A 20,227-nucleotide genomic window follows, 5' to 3' on the forward strand; every position below is an offset into this window, starting at 1 on the left:
CTGCCTTCTTTTCCTTTAGGTGCCTCTTTGAATTTCACATCATATATGGGACTTTTCTGAACACCAAGTGAAAAACAGCTCCATCATTTCACTTTTTATACCTGCTTTCTTTTCCTTAAAGCATGTGAAATCATCCCCTTTGTAATATGATTATGTTTTAATTGCATGTATTCTCTATGTGCCGATGGTTGGGACTTTTGAGTTACAGCATTGTAAACTCATTGCCACAACTCTACTTGCCTCTTAGTCACAACTCAATACATATTCCACAAATGAATGAATATCTCATGAAATCCATAGTGTTCATGAATTCTTGGTAAAGGGCTGAGTTTGGGGGATGGAATTCCTAGTCAGAGGTGGCACTACAAATACCCTAAAGGGATAAGATCTATATAAATAATATAATATTAAATTTATCACTGAAATAGGCAATGTAACATTTCTGTTTGGATAGTGCTACTTTCTTTGTGAAACTATCCATGTTCCTTTTTGTTTCTTCTTAATCTCATCAGGCACATGGGACCTGGAAATGAAACGCAAATTTCAGAATTTCTTCTCCTGGGATTTACAGAAGTTCCAGAAGTGCAACCCCTCCTCTTTGGGTTGTTCCTGTCCATGTACCTGGTCACCATTTTTGGGAAACTGCTCATCATCCTGGCCATCATCATTGGCTGTCACCTCCACACACCCATGTACTTCTTCCTCTCAATCTTGTCCCTTTGTGATATTGGTTTATCCTCCACTACTGTCCCAAAAATGCTGGTGAACATCCAGGCACAGAGTAGAGTCATAACCTATGCAGGCTGCCTCACCCAGATGTATTTTTTCTTGCTCTTTGGAGGGTTGGATGACTGCCTCCTGGCCGTGATGGCCTATGACCGCTTTGTGGCCATCTGCCACCCCCTTCACTATACAGTCTCTATGAAACCCCAGATCTGTGTCCTGATGGCTCTGGGGTCCTGGACCATGAGTGTTATGGAATCCTGTTTACAGAGTTTATTGGTGTCACAACTGTCCTTTTGTTCAAGTGTAGAAATCCCAAACTTTTTCTGTGAACTTCGTCAGATGGTCCAACTTGCCTGTTCTGACACTTTTCTCAATTACTTCGTAATGTATTTAATAGCTGGAGTGCTGGCCGGGGGTCCCCTTGCTGGAATCCTTTTCTCCTACTATAAGATTGTTTCCTCTGTATTTGCAATCTCGTCAGCTCAGGGGAAATATAAAGCATTTTCAACCTGTGCATCTCACCTCTCAGTAGTCTCCTTATTTTATTTTACAACCATAGGGGTGTACCTCAGTCCTGCTCCTTCACACAACACACATTCAGGTGCACCAGCTGCGGTCATGTACACTATGGTCACACCCATGCTGAACCCCTTCATCTATAGTCTGAGGAATAAAGATATAAAGAAGGCTCTGAAAAAATGCTTTGGGAGGAAAGTCTGCAAAGTGTCATTTGTCTTGCAGCAGCTGAAAGGCCAGTTTTAGCAGCTCCTAAACCTGCCTAGAGTCAAGATGACCTCAAAAATCAAGAAGTAAAATTTTAAATCACACATTGTGTTATAGAGCAAGATTTTATTTTTGATAATGAAAGAGTTCTCCTTGAAGTATGCATGATTCATGTACATGTTTAAGGAGTTTTTCAGTGTTGTTCAGGAATGGGTTGCATTTTCTGAATAATTTCATTGGATCACCCCCTGTTCCTGCTTGAATTCTACCAATGCTGCCTATGAATATCACTTCTTGATTTCCTCTGAATAGAATATCTGCTTTTGTTCAAAACTGTCATAAAATTTAAAGAGGTGACAAATTACAACCTAGGTATTTCCTCTCTCAGTCAATAATTTATCTCTTGTATGTTCAAATCTCTAATCTATATTCTTTTCATAAAAAATCAAATTTATTGATACAGATTAATAAAGCATACAATCCACACAGAGTGTTCAATTAATGGTATTTGGTTAATCACATAGACCTGTATTCATTAATTTCTAATATATATTCTTGATCAGATATGACTAAACACAGGAGGTTGACGTTTTGGCTTTCATACCTCTTTTAATTGGGTGTTCTGATTTGCAGCCATAAATTGCTACTGCACAAACCTCCATGCCATTGCAAATACTTATGGCTACCTAGATGGTGACATTCATTGTATGATATTTTTTTAAAAAATTTTATTAAATAATAATCACACACTGTACAATACATACAAAGTGTACATTCAGTTGCCTTTGGTATAATTAAAGGCTTCTTCATTCATCACTGCAATCAACCTTATTTACTTTTACAATTTATTTTATTTATTTATTTTTAATTTTCTCAAATTCTTTATTTTTTATTCATTTTTAAAAAATATTACATTTAAAAAATATGAGGTCCCCGTTCACTCCCACCACCCCCACCCCACCATTCGCTCCACAGCCACACTATCCCCCATCATCATGACACATCCATTGCATTTGGTGAGTACATCTCTGGGCATCGCTGCACGTCATGGTCAATGGTCCACATCATAGCCCATACTCTCCCATGTTCCATCCAGTGGACTGTAGGAGGATCTACAATGTCCGGTAATTGTCCCTGCAACACCACCCAGGACAACTTCAAGTCCCAAAAATGCCTCCACATCTCATCTCTTCCTCCCATTCCCTGCACCCAGCAACCACCATGGCCACTTTTTCCACACGAATGCCACATTTTCTCAATTACTAACCACAATAGTTCATGAATAGAATATCAGTAAGTCCACTCTGATCCTTACTGTATTCCTCTTTCCTGTGGACCTTGGCTTGGTTGTGTCCATTCCACATCTATGTCAAGAGGGGGCTTAGAGTCCACATGGATACTGGATGTAATCCTCCTGCTTTCAGTTGTAGGCACTCTTGGCTCTGTGGTGTGGTGGTTGACATTCTTCAACTCCATGTTAGCTGAGTGGGATAAGTCCAATAAACCAGAGTGTAGGAGCTTGAAGTCTGTCGAGGCTCAGGGCATGGCTATCATATTGTCAGTCCAGGGATTCAGATCCCCTAGATAGATCTTAAACCCCAGCATCAACTACAATTCCAGTAAAGTAACAGGGAAGGCTTGTGAAAAGACATCACATCTGAGTCCAGCTCCATCACGCAGAGACACCAACTCCAAAGAAGGGCCAAGTGACATGGCAGTGAACTCCATCTGCCATGACCATAAAACCTGTGGGTCTCTTTAGCCCTGAAAAGAACCAATACCTGGGGTTGTATCTACTTTATCTGTCGCTGAGACTCTGCTCAGGTGTGCATAAAGGCAATCCTTCTGACAAACTCCAGACTCTTTTTTAGAGACTCATAGCCATATAAACTCATTTGTCCTTTCCATTTTCCCCTTAATTTAGGTCAAACAGCATTTTTAACTCCTCTTATTATATGTAGACAGGGATATTCTGCTGGTCCACGTTGAACCTTTAATTAAAGGTCATTTTCTAGTTACATGATCAGCTGGTACTTGGTAGTGATCCCTCAGTGCCAGGGAGGCTCATCCCTGGGTGTCATGTCCCATGCTGGGGGAAAGGCAGTGCATTTATATGCTGAGTTTGGCTTTGAGACTGGCCACATTTGAGTAACACAGAGGCTGTCAGGAAGGAACCCTTAGGCACAGTGCTGCTCTAGGCCATGTTCTTACTTCAGGTGTGTAGGCTCACAAGCATAGTCATTAGCATCAGGGACTCGCTGTTGGACCCTCATTCCTTCCTGGTCTTTGTCGTTGCACCCAGGGGACTGCCACTGCTCCCCTAGGGACCAAGGCAGAGCCCCACCCCCACCGGCCAGGAACCCAGCACTCCCCCAGCTGTTGCTTTTAATTGTTTCCACTATGAGTATATCCAAACATTTCCATGCACCCCAGACACATGCCCTGTATAAGTCCCTGTCAACCCTATGTTCCCTGTCAATAACATCCCACACCAGTATTCCTCTGCTGCCATTGTTGAACCACTCTGTGATCCAAAACTTCCTGAAAAGTGAAACCCAATATAATGCCAGGTTCCCCTAATAGTAAAATGGAATATAGCGATGAGTTTAAAGGTTAGATACAGGATACATATTGATTTGGAAAAATTCTACAGCCTATCTTTTTCTTTTTCTTTTTCCTAATTATTGAGCTTTTCTTCACAAGAGCCCTAGATCACAGTAATTCATATATACAATATACAGTACTCCCACATATCCAATATAAAACCTTTTCCCTTCCACAGCAATAATCTTTTAACATATTCATACCATATTTACTGAAACTGATATACAGATATTGAGACAATAGCTTTCAAACAAGGTAACATTTTTGTTTACATTGTGGTTTATACTTTAGGCTATACAATTTTCTAAATTTTTAGTTATCCTATGTTTTACATTATGATTTACATTATTAGTCTTTCAGCCCCTATATGTTTTTTGGTATCATATTACATGTTTTATATCCATCCTTGTGTACGCTTGTGAAACACTTCTATTGCCCTCACTGTTACGTTGGTTCCATCTATTCAATATCTATTGCACCCCCCCTTGGGGCCCACAATGACAGTCAATCTACATTTCTTGAGGGCCATGTTCAGAGATACTTGCAACAGTGTTGAGGGCTTGACATGCTCAACTGCCCTAATGCCCTGGAGCCACCATTTCTCTTGAGAGATACAGTTCCCTCTATTTGATGGCATTAGTCCTCCCCAGGATGTGGGTCTACCTTCACTCTCATTATATGGGTCTCTACCTGATGATATAACCCACTCTGGCAAAATGAGCATTCACATATTCCCTAGAAGTCTGCCTTACATCAGATTATTCCCTTTAAGTATCTTAAACAGGTAACTTTCCTTATTATATTTTGAAAAGGTTTCCTCAGCATTTTACTCTCAACCATCACCTGATATTCTCCTATGTTCGTATGTTGCCCTACCCTTCCCCCAATTTCTTGGGCAATATTACCCATATGTCCATCCCTAGCCCCCCTCAAGCCCACAAAGCCCCACCCAAAGGTAACCCTATGCCCCCATTTTATCCCTTCCTTGTACACATAATTACTGCCAGCTTATCATAGATTTCCCCTATGTAGATGTCAGCTTATATCCTTCCTCTACCCCCCGATTTCCTGTAAGCCTATCTTCCAGTCTCTAGCTCTCTGAGGCAGCTTGAATTACTTATTTCATATCATTGAGGTCATGTAGTATTTGTCCTTCAATGCCTGGGTTGCTTCAATCAACATAAGGTTCTCAAGATTTATCCATGTTGTCATGTGTGTTTGTAGTGTATTTGTTCTGAAAGCCGAGTAGTATTCCATTGTATGTAATACCACATTTTATTGATCCACTCATCTGTTCATGGGCATTTGGGTTGATTCCAACTTTTGGCGATAGTGAACAATGCTGCTATGAACATTGGTGTGCATATATTGGTTTGTGTCCTTTTTTTCAGCTCTGCGGGGTATATACCAAGTGGAATTGCTGGGTCATATGGCAAATCTATGGTTAGTTTTTTGAGAAACCACCAAACTGTCCTCCAGAATCGTTTGATCCTTCTGCATTCACGCCAGCAGTGGATGAGTATTCCCATTTCTTCACATTCTCTCCAGCATTTGTATTCTTCTGTTTTTTTCAAAGCTGCTAATCTTATGGGAGTGAGATGGTATCTCATTGTAGTTTCGATTTGCATTTCCCTGATAGCTAAAGATTTGGAGCATATTTAATGTGCTTTTTAGCCATTTGTATTTCTTCTTTGGAGAAGTGTCGGTTTAGATCTTTTTCCCATTTTTTAAATGGGTTGTTTATCTTTTTATTTTCAAGATATAGGAGTTCTTTATATTTGCAAGTTGTAAGTCTCTTATCGGATATATGCTTGCCAAATATTTTCTCCCATTTTGTAGGCACCCTTTTTACTTTCTTGACAAACTCCTTTGAGGAGCAGAAGGCTTTAATTTTGAGGAAGTCCCATTTATCTGTTTGTTCTTTTGCTGCTTGTGCTTTTGGTGTGATGTTCATGAAGACATTTCCAATTACAAGGTCTTGTAGATGTTTCCTTACACTGCTTTCCAAAGTCTTTATGGTCTTGGCTCTTATATTTAAGTCTTTGATCCATCTAGAGTTGATCTTTCTATAAGGTGTGAGATGGTAATCCTCTTTCATTCTTCTACATATGGATATCCAGTTCTCCAGGCACCATTTGTTAAATAGACCATTCTCTCCCAGTTGAGAGGGTTTGGTGGCTTTAGCGAATATAATACGGCTATATATATGAGGTTCTACATCAGAACTTTCAATTCAATTCCATTGGTCTGTGTGTCTCTCCTTATGCCAATACCATGCTGTTTTCACTACTGTAGCTTTGTGGTATGTTTTGAAGTCAGGTAGTGTGATTTCTCCAATTTCGTTTTTCTTTGTCAAAATGTCTTTGGCTATTCGGAGCCTCTTTCCTTTCCAAATAAATCTCATAGTTAGTTTTTCTAGTTCCTTAAAGAAGGCTGTGTTGATTTTTATTGGGATTGCATTGAATGTGTAGATCAGTTTTGGTAGGATAGACATCTTAATAATATTTAGTCTTCCTATCCATGAACAGGGAATATTCTTCCATTTATTTAGGTCTTCTTTGATTTCCTTGAACAGTCTTGTGTATTTTATAGTGTATAAGTTTTTTACATTTTTAGTTAAATTTATTCCTAAATATTTGATTTTTTAATTTACTATTGTGAATGGTATTTGTTTCTTGATTTCCTCCTGAGCTTGCTCATTATTGGTGTACAGAAATGCTACTGATTTTTGCGCATTGATCTTATAACATGTGACTTTACTGAACTCATTTATGAGTTCTAGAAGCTTTGCTGTAGACCTCTCAGGGTTTTCTATGTATAGGATCATGTCATCTGCAAATAATTAAATTTTGACTTCTTCCTTTCCAATTTGAATGCCTTTTATATCTGGTTCTTGCCTCAGTGCTCGAGCAACTACTTCTAAGACAATGTTAAATAGAAGAGGAGACAGTGGGCATCCTTGTCTTGTTCCTGACTTTAGAAGGAAGGATTTTAGGATTTCTCCATTGTAAACAATATTGGCTGTAGGTTTTTCATATATACTCTTTATCATATTCAAAAAATTTCCTTGTATTCTGATCTTTTGGAGTGTTTTTATCAAGAAAGGGTGCTGTATTTTGTCAAATGCTTTTCTGCATCTATAGATATAATCATGTGATTTTTGTCCTTCAATCTGTTTATATGGTGTATTACATTGATTGATTTTCTTATGTTGAACCATCCTTGCATACCTGGAATGAATCCCACTTGGTCGTTGTGTATAATTCATTTAATGTGTTGTTGAATATGATTAGCAAGTATTTTGTTAAGCATTTTTGCATCTAGGTTCATTAGAGATATTGCCCTGTAATTTTCCTTTTTTGTGGTGTCTTTGTTTGGCTTTGGTACTAGGGTAATGTTGGCATCATAGAATGAGTTAGGCAATGTTCCTTCTGTTTCGAAGTTTTGGAAGAGTTTCAGCACGACTGGTGTTAGTTCTTTCTGGAATGTTTTGTAGAATTCACCCGTGAAGCCGTCTGGCCCTGGGCTTTTCTTAGTTGGGAGGTTTTTAATGACTGGTTCTATCTCTTTACTTGTGATTGTTTTGTTGAGATCATCAATTTCTTCTTTCATCAATGTTGGCTGCTTATGTGTTTCTAGGAATTTGTCCATTTCCTCTGAATTGTCATTTTTTTGGAATATAGTTTTTCAAAGTATCCTGTTATGATAGTCTTTATTTCTGTGGGGTCAGTGGTGATATCTCCTTTCTCATTTCTTATTTTGTGTATTTGCTTCTTCTCTCTTTTTTTCTTTGTTGGTCTCGCTAAAGGTTTGTCAACTTTATTGATCTTCTCAAAATACCAGCTCTTGGTCTTGTTTATCTTTTCAAGTGCTTTCTTATTTTCTATTTCCTTTAGTTCTGCTCTTATCTTTGTTATTTCTTCCTTTCTTCTTACTGTGATATTACTTTGTTGTTTTCTTTTTACTAATTCCTCCAAATGTGCAGTTAGTTCTTCAATTTTTGCTCTTTCTTCTTTTTTGATATATGAATTTATGGCTATAAATGTCCCTCTCAGTACTGCTTTTGCTGCGTCCCATAAATTTTGGTATGTTGTGTTATCATTATCATTTGTTTCAAGGTAGTTATTGATTTCTTTTGAGATTTCCTCTTTGACCAGCTGTTTTTCTAAGAGTGTGCTGTTTAATTTCCATATCTTGGTGTGAAATCGGGGCCTCTGGCCCTAGCAGATTTCCAGCTTCACTCCACTGTGGTCAGAGATATTATTTTGTATGATTTCGATTTTTCTGAATTCATTAAGCCTTTATTGGTGGCCTAGCATATCATCTATCTTGCAGAATGATCCATGTGCACTTGAGAAAAATGTATATCCTGCTGTATTTGGGTGTAATGATCTGTATATGTCTATTAGATGCAACTTCTCTAATAACTGTTCAAATATTTTGTTTCTTTTGTGATTCTCTTTTGAGATGTTCTGTCCAGAGTTGATAGTAGTGTATTAAAATCTCCCACTCTAATTGTAGATGCGTGTATTCTTTCACTTAGTTTTTCCAGTGTTTGCCTCACGTATTTAGAGTCCCCCTTGTTAGAAGCATAAATATTTATGATTGTTCGTTCTTCTTGAGACATTGTCCCTTTCACTAATATGTAGTCTCCTTCTTTGTCTCACAATTGTTTTGCATTTAAAGTCTATTTTGACTGATATTAATCTGCTACTCCTGACTTTTTTTGGTTATTGTTTGCTGGTAAGATTGTTTTTCAACAATTCACTTTCAGCCTTCATGAATCTCTGGGTCTAAGATGTGTCTCTTGTAGACAGCATGTAGGTGGGTCATATTTCCTTATCCAATGTCTCAGTATGAATCTTTTTTATAGGTGAGTTTAATCCGTTGACATTCAGTGCTATTCCTTTCATGGAATTATTTATGTTCACCATATTTTGATTGGACTTGTGTTTGTCATATTTTGTTTGTTTTTTTTTTCTTCTGTTTTTTTTTCTTTTTTTTATTCCTCTTGAACTCTCCTCCAACTCTGCCTGTCCTGTTTTTTCCTTTCTTCTTGCAGAACTCCCTTTAATATTTCTTGAAGGGGAGGTTTCCTGTTGACATACTCTTTCAATTTCTGTTTATCTGTGAATATTTTGAACTCTCCATCATTTTTGAATGCTAGTTTAGCTGGGTAGAGTATTCATGGTTGGAATTTTTTTTTCTTTTAGTACCTTGCCCATATCATACCACTGCCTTCTTGCCTCCATGGTTTCAGATGAGAAATCAGCACTTAATCTTATGGAGCCTCCCTTGTATGTGATGGTTTTCTTTTCTCTTGCTGCTTTTAGAATTTTCTCTTTGTCTTGAACATCAGATAATTTGACAAGTATATGTCTTGGGGTGGGCCTGTTGGGGTTTATGATATTTGTGGTACGTTGTGCTTCTTGGATATGTATATCTGTCTCTCGCAGTAGATTTGGGAATTTTTCAGCCATTATTTCCTGCAACACCCCTGCTGACCCCTTTCCCTTCTCTTCTCCTTCTGGGATGCCTATAATATGTATGTTTGTGCGTTTTGCATTGTCATTCCTGTCCCTAAGTCCTAGCTGTATTTTTTCTGTCTTTTTATCAATCAATTCTACTATCTGTTTGATTTCCGATGTACTGTCTTCCACAACACTGATTCTCTCCTCTGCCTCTTCTAATCTGCTGCTATTTGCTGCAAGTTTATTTTTGATTTCTTGAACTGTGGTGTTCATTCCCATCATATCTGTTATCTTTTTGTGTATGTCTGCAACTTCCTCTCCAAATGTTTTCTTCATATTGTTAAACTCTTCCCTTACTTCATTAACTCTGTCATTGACATATGTCCTGAGATCTTTAATTACTTGTCTGAAGTTCTGCTCCCCTTCCTGGTTTTTAGTTTATTCATTGGATTCAGCCATGTTTCCCTGATTACTGGTTTGGTTTGTAGATTTTTGTTGCTGTCTGTTCATCATTTTATCTTGACAGATTTAACCAGTCCTTAGTTTCTTTGTCTAGTCTTGGGGATTAATTAGCTGTTGTTCTAGCGTAAGTGTTATATCTTCTCTTTGTCACTTTGTTCTTCTTATTCTAATTTCTTGTTGCTGGCTGAGTTCACTTTGAAGGAAAATATTAGGGACAGGGAAAGGCAATTGTGCAATAAAGGAAAATGTGTAAAGTAGTATTGGTAATAAATGTTACCAGAGCAACAATATGAGATCTGGGAGGATTGATATTAGACTCATGTAAGTTGTGTAGAGTTGTAGCAGTAAGTAGAGTACCTATAATGAGGTAGTCAACTGAATATGAGAGGAATATAGTATGAATTAAAAAGCCAGTGTTTTCATGAGGGAGGGAAAGAGAAAAGAAAGACAATAGTATCAACAGTGGATAAAAGGCAGAAAAGAAAACAAAGGTATTAGAAATTAAATGTTAGACAATTTGGGGACCAAGGAAAGGGAGGTGGAATAGGAGAGACAGTAGATGATGGAGGATATCAAGATGTGGGTGAAAAGGGATAGTGTAGGTGGCCAAAATCAATTCACACAGAAATGAGGCAGTGGAGGGTGAGGAAACCAAGCAAATGTGAGGTATTCCCTGCAGCACTTAATGTATTATTAAGATAACATAAAATAAGAAGAAAAAGAGGGAAAAGAGAAAAAAAAAGATAAGAAAAAACTAGGAGATAATGCAATATTAGCAACCAGGACACTTGTACGTGAACCTTCTCTGTCACCATCCTACCAAATCGATGTCCAGACACCTTCTGCCCTGTAAAATCCTGAAACAGCCTGGTCCTGAAGAATTTCCAATGCTGCCCAGCCACTTCTTTGCAGGAGAGACTATAAGGTACACTCACTCACTCAGACACCATATTGCCCCGCCTCTGACAATCTATCTTTTATATGGTTCTTAATGATTGTAATGTCTAAGAACTTTTGTCCACTTTCAAAACTTCTTCTCACTTCTAAACTCTCTTACCTCTGACCAATTATGGCCTTATTTACTCCTTGGTCCATTAGACCACTGACTCCTAAGCTTTACTGTGCAAACAAATCATACCTCAATCCTGTAAAACATAGATTTCAAATCAGAAGGTGTGAGATGGGGTTCTAAAGTCTGAATTTCTGATGAGGTCCTAGGTGAGGCTGCTCCTGCTGTCTCTTGGACTCCACTTGTGATGCATCAGAAGGTTGTGGGCTGCATTTCCACCACATTAATAGGTTAATGAAGGAGAACTTTTCCTGGTGGTATGTGCTACTTTGTGAACAAATCTCTTAGTCTTAGACTGATGTCCATCAGGCAAGAAGACCCCACCCCATTATTTATCACATACACAGATTTTGTTATTATAAAGATGATCCTCTTGGTGGAAATGGGCTCTTGTCACTGATCACATTCCTACTCAATCTATTTACACAGGGCTTTGCAAGTGAAAAAGATTTCCACTCATAGTCCTCAGTTAGGCCTATAAACATATCTCAATTCAGTTTCTGACTCCAATATACCATGTTTTGGGATGTTTTCTTATTTTTGTAGCTCTTCTCTGGATGATTTCTACTGATGAGGAGTGAATATTATGTAACTCATTGTATGAGAGTTCCCAATACCATCCATTCTGCAAAAGGTACATGGCACACACAAATGGACTGCTTGGTGATGTTTTCATAGAAAGGGAGTATGTAGCCTTGAAAAGATTAAAGTTTGCAGTAGACCTTTACAATTTAACTAGAGAGTGCACAGGTTGTGCCAGGCAGCTATGTGCTTCAGGCTGTGTTTCATTTAAGAGGATACATCCTGATCTCCTGGCTCCCACACCCCTAAATATGAGAAAAGATATTCAAGCTCATTCTTCTTAAAGGAAATTCACATTAAACTGCACTAATATGACACATTTCACCTATTACTGAAATAATCCAAGGGAGTACTCTGCAGTACATATTTTCTGTGCCTGGCTGACTTATATTCAGTTTCAGCCTCTTCCCTCCATTTCTAAGGAGACCTACCTTTTAGGCTCAATTACCAACACAATCCCTTTCTTAGCATAAATCACAAATTGTAATTATGTGTCTGGAACAATATTGTGGGTGCCCAAACACTCACATCTCACAAGACCACAGGGGTAATTTGAATTATTAGGCATCTGGAAAATTATCCAAAACATAGGAGTTGGAACTGCTGAGGGAGCTTTGGAGAAAAAATATAGGAATGTCTACTTCACAACTCCAAACAATCCAAAATAATTTACAAGCCACTTAGGTATATTTTATTATTGTTCTTTTCCATGCCCATTACAAATAATTCTGATGGTATAAAACTTTCTTCAAATTTACAGTCTCTTGAGAAAGTATCTTCACCAAGTTACGAACAAAGAGGATTGATTTTAAGAATGGAAAGTTGAAGAGAGTTAAGAGTGAGAGTTGTTTTTCAAGAGTAGAGGTGATTTGACCTAAAGAAATGAAAAGAAAAATTCTCCTCATATTCCTTTTCAAACTACTATTGTATCAAGTATCTCAAAATCACATAGGATCATGTTTTCTATCCTTCTTCCCCCTCAAAAAGTTGATGGTCCAAGGAGATGGAATAATAGTAACACAGTTAGTTGCCTTTGAAAGTCTTCCACATTTCTCCACAAGGCCTTATGTCATCTCTGTAGTCTAGACCTTAGAGAAGACATAGTCTCTTTTTTATATCAAATGAAAAGTGAAACCATTCACCAGAACTAGTGGGGAAGACAATTCTTAATATTATGTTGGTGAAGTTTTCTGTGCCTGTTTTTTGACTATTGAAGATTAGACTAAGACTGTGATTCTCAATCTCTGGGTATATCAGCATATCCTGGAAGAGTTTCTACAGATTACTGCCCAAACTGGAATTTTTTTTAGGTCTGAGGTGGTGCTTGATAATCTTGATTTCAACAATTCCTCTGGCATTGCTCTTTCTTGGTTAATGTGCGGCCATGCTTCTTTACAAAAGACAACTTTAATGCCACTTGACTCCTCCCATTTCCTAGCTAAAAGTCTTGATAGTCAATAAATTTCCCCATTTCTTCATCAGCCATATAGAAAATAAGCCCTGCTTTCTTAAGCCCTCCTTAAAGATATCCAGCATAAGGAAAAACCATAAAGCAAGCCTACTCTAACTCCCTTTTATGGACAAGTTCCATGCTTCCTCATGGGTCAAGCTAGCAAACCTAACTTCATTTAATAAAGGTGTCTTCCAGGTGATCTGTATATACTACACTTTATTAATACTCCCAGCTGCATTCTTGATTTGTGAAAACTGGTGTTCCATTACTTGGTGCAAACCCACTGCAAAAGTAGCTTTCTATTATAATGGTATAAGTCATAGGGGGTGTGCAGCCAGTGCACTTTTGGCATTCATCCAAATCTCCAGAATGGAGTAAATAGTTCATTATCAAACCAGCCAAGTAGGCAAATACATACTCCACCTGTCTATGTAAGCTTGTCTCCAAGGTTAATCTGTGGTCTAATAACATAATTATTTAGAAGCACTTATTGAAAATATAGATTCACAGTCTTCTCTCAAACTCAGTAAATCAGAATTTAAAAGGTCAGGACTCAGAATGTAATTTTTTTTTTCACAAAGACACACCATGTGAGTTCATTCATCATATATTTTTGGGGGGTCTGTCAGTAAGGATGGCTAGGCTAAGAAGATAAGAAGTTTCCTAAGTTACCAAGGGCTAGAGAAAAAATCACAGGGTGTTTTTTCTTAGAAGTTAAAGTGGGATTTGTGTTACACTAATAACTCCCAAGATTTCTCACACTGTCAGATGAGAAGAGAAAACCACACCATTAATACACTGGTAAACCTTGGTGACAGAATGTGGAAAAGTAGAGAAAATTCAGCATCTTGCTATATGATTCACATATATTCCTAGCCTTTGCTTTTGATAATAATGCATGAAGGATATTCTCTTTGCTTAGAAACATTTCTAAGTGTGAATTAGCAGTAATGATTAAAATCATAAGATGCAGAATGATCTTAACATTCCCTGTCATTATTAGAAGATTTAAATAAAAGAGTTAATTCAGATGTATGCATTCAAATTACAGTTTTATTCCTGTCCTTTTCCTGGTATCTTTGTGTACCTATTAAGACCTCTTTTAGAATCTCATGTCACTTTCTATAGAACTAGTTCAATTTTGGTGCCCCTAACTCCATTCTTATTTTCTTCGAGAAAATGCTCAATTTTGCTCACCAATGCATCACTCTGTATTGTTCATAAAATGCCATCTGCCATTACTTGATATAAATCCTATACAAAAATAACATGCTATTGCAAGTTGCATTTAGGAGACAAGGAGTGGAGATAATTTCACAGGTGACAGGAACTGTTGAAATCAGAAAAAGAACAAGAACTTAGTTCAGGATGTGGCATCGCTATGTTCACTTTCTGCCCTTTCAGAATTTGTGATATGAGTGTTCTTATGAGTCAGTTTCCTCCAGAGCTGAACATGGCACTATGTGTGTGTGTTTGTCACCACATAATTATATGTTAAATGGATGAGCAATAAACCTGAGTGACTCTGCCAGTTCATATTCTTAGGAAAGAAAAGGAATTTTGTTTCAGTAGGACTTAATAAACCCCTTTGAGGAGACATGTAGGTGCAGTCCTTTTAGACATAAGGGTGAATAAATACTTCCTCCATGGCTTTCCCCAGGGGGCTTAGCTGATTAATAACTCTGTTGTACATTCCATGTAATTTTCTGATCTTATAAAATAATTTTCTGCCCTCTTGTTTTCTCTAAACAAATTTTAATCCATTATTTCTGATTTAAACCTGTTGCAGGTCTTCAAATTTTCCATTTTGGTCTGTTCTGTAAAACCCATTCAAAATGTTGAGTATATTTACTTTCCAAAGAAAATCTATACATATTCATTTGATTGATATGCTTTGTGCACAAGAAAGAAGTGTATTCAACTCACAAAAATAGCCAGATATTTTTAAAATACTGCATGATTTTAGCCTTTTAATTCAGAGGAAGCTTTTTATCACCACAGGAATTAAATAAAAAATGGAATTTTTATGTCATTTGTCAAATAGAATGAGTACCCAAAACAAATACTATTCCTTAAAAATATGGAAGGAAAATACAAGTCAATGTAGTTTTATATTATTTTGGTAAGGATGTGGGATGACATAAGGAAGTCAAGTGTTCTGCCTTCTCAACCCATTTAACAACTCAGAATATACTTTAATGTAGTTATGATTAGAACAATGACAATATTAATGAGCATTTCTCAGATAACATGCGCCATAAAATATCATCATCAGATGATGAAATTATTCTCTTATGTTTCCTTATAATAGATACACAGTATAATATTATTATTCCAATTGAAAATTGAATATAAATCACTGAAAATCATTCTGAAATAACCCAAATTCATCTTCTGGAAACTGTTAGAGAAGAGATTCAAAGGCACATTTTTCTCACTCCAAATAAAGTATCTTTGACTGTTCTTCTGCACATAATGGGGGAAACTACATTTCCATCTCTCTGTCCCCCTTTCTCTATCCAAACATGTTAACAAATATCTTTGCTTTTCTTACCACAAAATGGTTGTAAACCTGTGTTGAAAATACTCTCTCATAGAAGTGCAAGGTATACCAATTACTTCAATTACCACCAAAATTCTTGGATTGAAGGCTTTTTAATCTCAATAATTTAAAAAAAACAGTAAAATGCTAAGAGAAAAAAATATTAATTTAGGTGAGAAGTTGGCTTCCATAAATTCCTTCTGGGTATTGGGTCCAAATTTGCCTCTCACTATCCTGCTCCAGTTTTGTCTCTTAGTTTTCGAGACAATGTGTAAAAGATCAGGTAAGTAAATGAAGTATTGCCACTGGCACGACTGCAAGATGTTGTTTCTAGCCAACGGCCTTTCAAATATCTTTGATGAGAGATCATTTTAAAAGTGTGAAATTATAACTGGGCATCACAATTGAGATGATGAAGAGGCTGTTGGCAGAATTGAAAGTTCCAACCCTCTAAAGCATTTAAAATGTGGTAGGAAGCTCATAGTACACTAGTCAGTTATCTCAGCAATATTTAATTGAGATTACCACCAATTCCACACTTTAATTATAAAATATTTTAAATTTATTGTCAAATTAGAGATGAATGGCTAGTATGTGTCAAGCTTTGATTTTCTGATTTAATCTTGCAATTATTACTTTGACTCTTTATCCCCCTCACCCTCTATCCCACCACAACCAAAATACACTCACCACTACTAACAACAACAAAAGTAAGTAGTCAGGAATATGCAGTTGGATATAGCTATGCAAATTTAGGTGAACAAAGAAGAGGAAGACTTTAGCAGTAATATGAAGAGAGGTCTCTTAAGTGAGGCTCAGCAAGTCATCTGCATGCTTGACTACATAAAAGACTTTTATTGTATCTAGCAGGAAAATAAGCTATTTAAACATACCCCAGAAAATCAAGAGCCAACTTGTTGCCACTGTTTTAAAAGATGTTTCCTGACAGAATTCAAGGACTTGTAGAGTCCCTTGTCTTCCTTCATGTATTTCAGAAAGTTTGGAGATTTGATCTAGTTATAAAAATCAGTGTAAATTGTCCTTATTACAAATATCACATTATTTTACTAGAAAAGCAAGTAAAAGAAAAAAACTAAAATTAAATCAACTCTAAGTTGATAATTTAGAGGTATTCTCTAAATATTTGAGTGCATATTTTCCTAGATAATTATTTAAGAAGCTCTGAAAATTCTAATACACTAATAAAGCTAGATTTCTATTAACCTAATTTTAGAAGTTTAATCTTTGCACTTAGTTCCCTGAAGGATATTAACCAGACCTTCTCAGTGTGCTTACAGGAATAAGATAAAGTTTAAAAGAAGAGGAGACAGAATGTTGTCAGGAGCACCTTACAAACCAGTAAATCTGAATTTTCTCAGAGACAAAAAGCTTGATATCCTTAAGCATCTGGCACAACTATATCTAAAGAATGGTTTACTAGCCGCTGAAGTCAAGGAAAGGTTGAATGTGCTTGAAACAATGCAGGACTGCAAAATTGGATATGTCCTCATCTCAAGACCCCAGCATCATTTGCTTTTTTTTTAACTAGTTTGTCTTCTTACCTACCCCTTTCCTTTGAAAGTAAAAGAGGGAGAAAAAAGTAGAAAAAATGCTAGCTGCTTTTGTAAGCCTGCAATTTTACCATGACTTAGCATTGACAATGTGGCTATAGAAAATTATTCAGAAATGAGTCCTTGTAAATTTTCTCAATACAGCTCTACACAATACGGATAAAATAGTAAACTACCTACAAGCTATCAATATTCTGGTAGTATTGGAAATGAAGTTATGTTTCCATATTACCAAATTGAATCATTATTCTGGCAAATTTACTTAGTGTTGATGATAACTGTTTGTTAGAAGAGCTTTGCTTGGAGACAGTTTCCAAAGACATTATGGTAATTTAAGTAACTATTGTATATAGAAAGTCATTTTTTTTAATTAAAGAAAAAGAAATTAATTTTCTTCTAAGAAAATGAAATGACTGGTAATAAAGAAAGAAGAAAATGTGGTACAAAATCTAAATGATACAGAAAATTCAGAATACAGAAAAATTTTTCATCATCAAACTTAGATAAAGATATGATTGCTCTATTTATGGCATAAAAAAGTCTTAGCATCAAATAGTATACTCATGCAAATGTAAAGTTTGTTTTTTCTCTGTTAACATGACAAAGTTGCTTAAATCATTAGTATGGTTCAATAAAATTTCATTGATTTTTTTCTCCTGAATAAGCAGTAAACAAAGCAAAACGTCTGTTTTGTCAAAATAGCTTTTTGTGCTTTAACTTATTGTGTCCTTGGCTTAAGGGAAAACAGTCCTCTCACTTTAAACCCCATAATGTCCAAGCAACAACTTTAAACATTTTGCTTTCTCAAAGACAAATTCTGAAAATTATCTTTTCATTTCAGATGATTTCAAAATATTTGTTCTTTCACCTTATAAAAAGTAATGTAAAAAAATAGTTAAGTTCATTTGAAATACTACAGATTACATTGGTAGTGATTAGAAAGTGTATAAAAATTTTAAAAGTTTGACTTCAGTGCCATGAGATTCTCTTGTGCATTTAAACCAGTCCCCTAGTGTGTGCATGGTGCCTCCCAATTTCAGTTTTTAGCTAGATTGGTCACTATGACCCCTAAAACAGTAAAGGTATCTACCACATCTCCTGGTCATGCTCTTGAAATAGATGGAAATATTTTGGTCCATTATATTCCTTTGGCTCTGCCAACTGCAGATTGTTTGGCATTACCTCCATACTCATTCTGTTTCATTTACCAGAGATGCTATGCACCAAGTTTGTGGAATTTAAATGTATGCATATTTTAAGATTCCTGAAAAATATTTCCAACTTATCTTCCAAAACCATTACTCTAATTATATACTATTATGAATGAACTATAGTAACTATTTCCACATCCTTTCTCTATGACAGGTTATTAATGTTTTCACTATTTGAAAATAGTTGGGGAATGCACTGATTCAAGGTTGCATGTGTTTTTATATAGGCAAGTATTGGGTATTGAATCATGACCCCAAAAAGGAATGTATTGGTCCCAAACCCTGGTCCTGGGTGTGTGAACCCATTTGAAAAGAGAGCCGCTGAAGAAGCTATTAGTTAAGTTGAGCCCAATTTGAATGCGAGGAGGCCATAATCCAATATGGCTGACAGCCTTAGATACAAAAATAATTGGACATAGAGGAGAAGTCATTGGGAGCAATCAGATAAAGGAAATCAACAAAACACAGGGGAGGAAGGAAAATATATAGTTACGTGCATTTCCATATCACAGAAAAGCGAGAAACAGCAAATGTTGCCAGCCTGTAAGCTAAATGATAGTGATCTTTGGATTAAGAAGTCCTTAACCTCTGACACCATGAGCCAATAAATTTCTTCTCAACCCATGTTATTATATCTGTTTTTTAAGCTAGTAAACCAATACAGACCAGATATATTCTTCTTTTTCTAATTGCTATTGGAGTATTTAACTTGTTCTTATTGATTTATAAGAGTTTATGAAAAACATAATTTCTATCAAAGTTTACTTTTAATGTTAGACATTTTATTTTTTATCAAAATGCAAATTATTTATTCTTTTATCAAGGGAATTTCTGGCAAAGGAAATCTTTAATTTTTATAGGGAATCAATTTCACTTATTTTGGCCTATATGTCTTTTGGGTTTCATGCCATGCTTCGAAAGAGCTTGCAAAATCCTTGGTAATTCTCCTGCATGACATTGCAATGAAGGATACAGACCATTATATATTTTGTCATAACTTACAAAATTATGCAGGACAGTGTAAACTATAATATAAACCATAATCCGTGTTTTGTAGGAATGCTTCAAAATGTGTTAATCAATTGTAACAAATGTACCACACTGATGAAAGATGTTGTTAATATTGGAAGATGTGGGGGGTAGGGGGGGAAGGAGATGTGGTGTTTCAGAATCCCCTATATTTTTATGTAAAATTTAGGCAATCTAAAGCTTCTTTAAAAATAAAAAAGTATTAAAAATGTATTAAAAATAAAATCCATGCCTATGTAGGTAGTTACCTTTTCTTTAGAAATTTTGCAACTTTGTCTAAAATCAATTGTCTACAGAAACATGGGTTAATTTCTGAAATTTCAATCCTATTGCATTGGTTAAATTATCTATCCCTCTAACAGTCCAAAATTTTTACATGATTGTGTATTTGTAAAGTATGGAAATTAGTAACTTTCAGTCTTCTAAATTAGTTCTTATTTTTCAAGAGTACTTTGACAAATTTGGAACATTTTGTAATTCTATAGAAATTTGAGTTTCACCCTTGCTATTTCTGAAAAATAAAAAATATTGATGGGATTACATTAAATTATCAGATTTCTTTGGACTTTAGTGATGTCTTAACTATATTCTCTTCAAAATCTTAAGTTTGGGAGGTTAAATAATAATTTCCTGAAAAGAAAATAACAATAGTTAACTATTCTTTTAATGGAATCAGATAAAGATTCTGGAAAATTTAAGCTGAGTTGGAAAGGATGACCATGAATTACCTAGGTGGAAAAGGTAAAAAATACTTGAGGCTGATGGAAAGCTTATGCAAAAGATC

The 20,227-nt window shown here is 36.1% G+C and overlaps 1 protein-coding gene across 1 annotated transcript; it reads left to right on the forward strand.

Moving 5' to 3' along the window:
* The first annotated feature begins 516 nt into the window (after positions 1–516).
* On the forward strand, positions 517–1,488 carry LOC101417403 (olfactory receptor 7A17-like). The gene has a single exon (XM_004472975.3). The coding sequence runs from the start codon at positions 517–519 to the stop codon at positions 1,486–1,488; it is 972 nt and encodes a 323-aa protein (XP_004473032.3).
* The last annotated feature ends 18,739 nt before the right edge of the window (positions 1,489–20,227 follow it).

This window comes from Dasypus novemcinctus, chromosome 20, assembly GCF_030445035.2.
Source record: "Dasypus novemcinctus isolate mDasNov1 chromosome 20, mDasNov1.1.hap2, whole genome shotgun sequence".
In the NCBI taxonomy this organism is placed as follows: Eukaryota; Metazoa; Chordata; class Mammalia; order Cingulata; family Dasypodidae; genus Dasypus; species Dasypus novemcinctus.

Coding starts and splice junctions, on each gene's coding strand:
- LOC101417403 (XM_004472975.3), top strand. CDS start 517: ATGGGACCTGGAAATGAAACGCAAATTTCAGAATTTCTTCTCCTGGGA.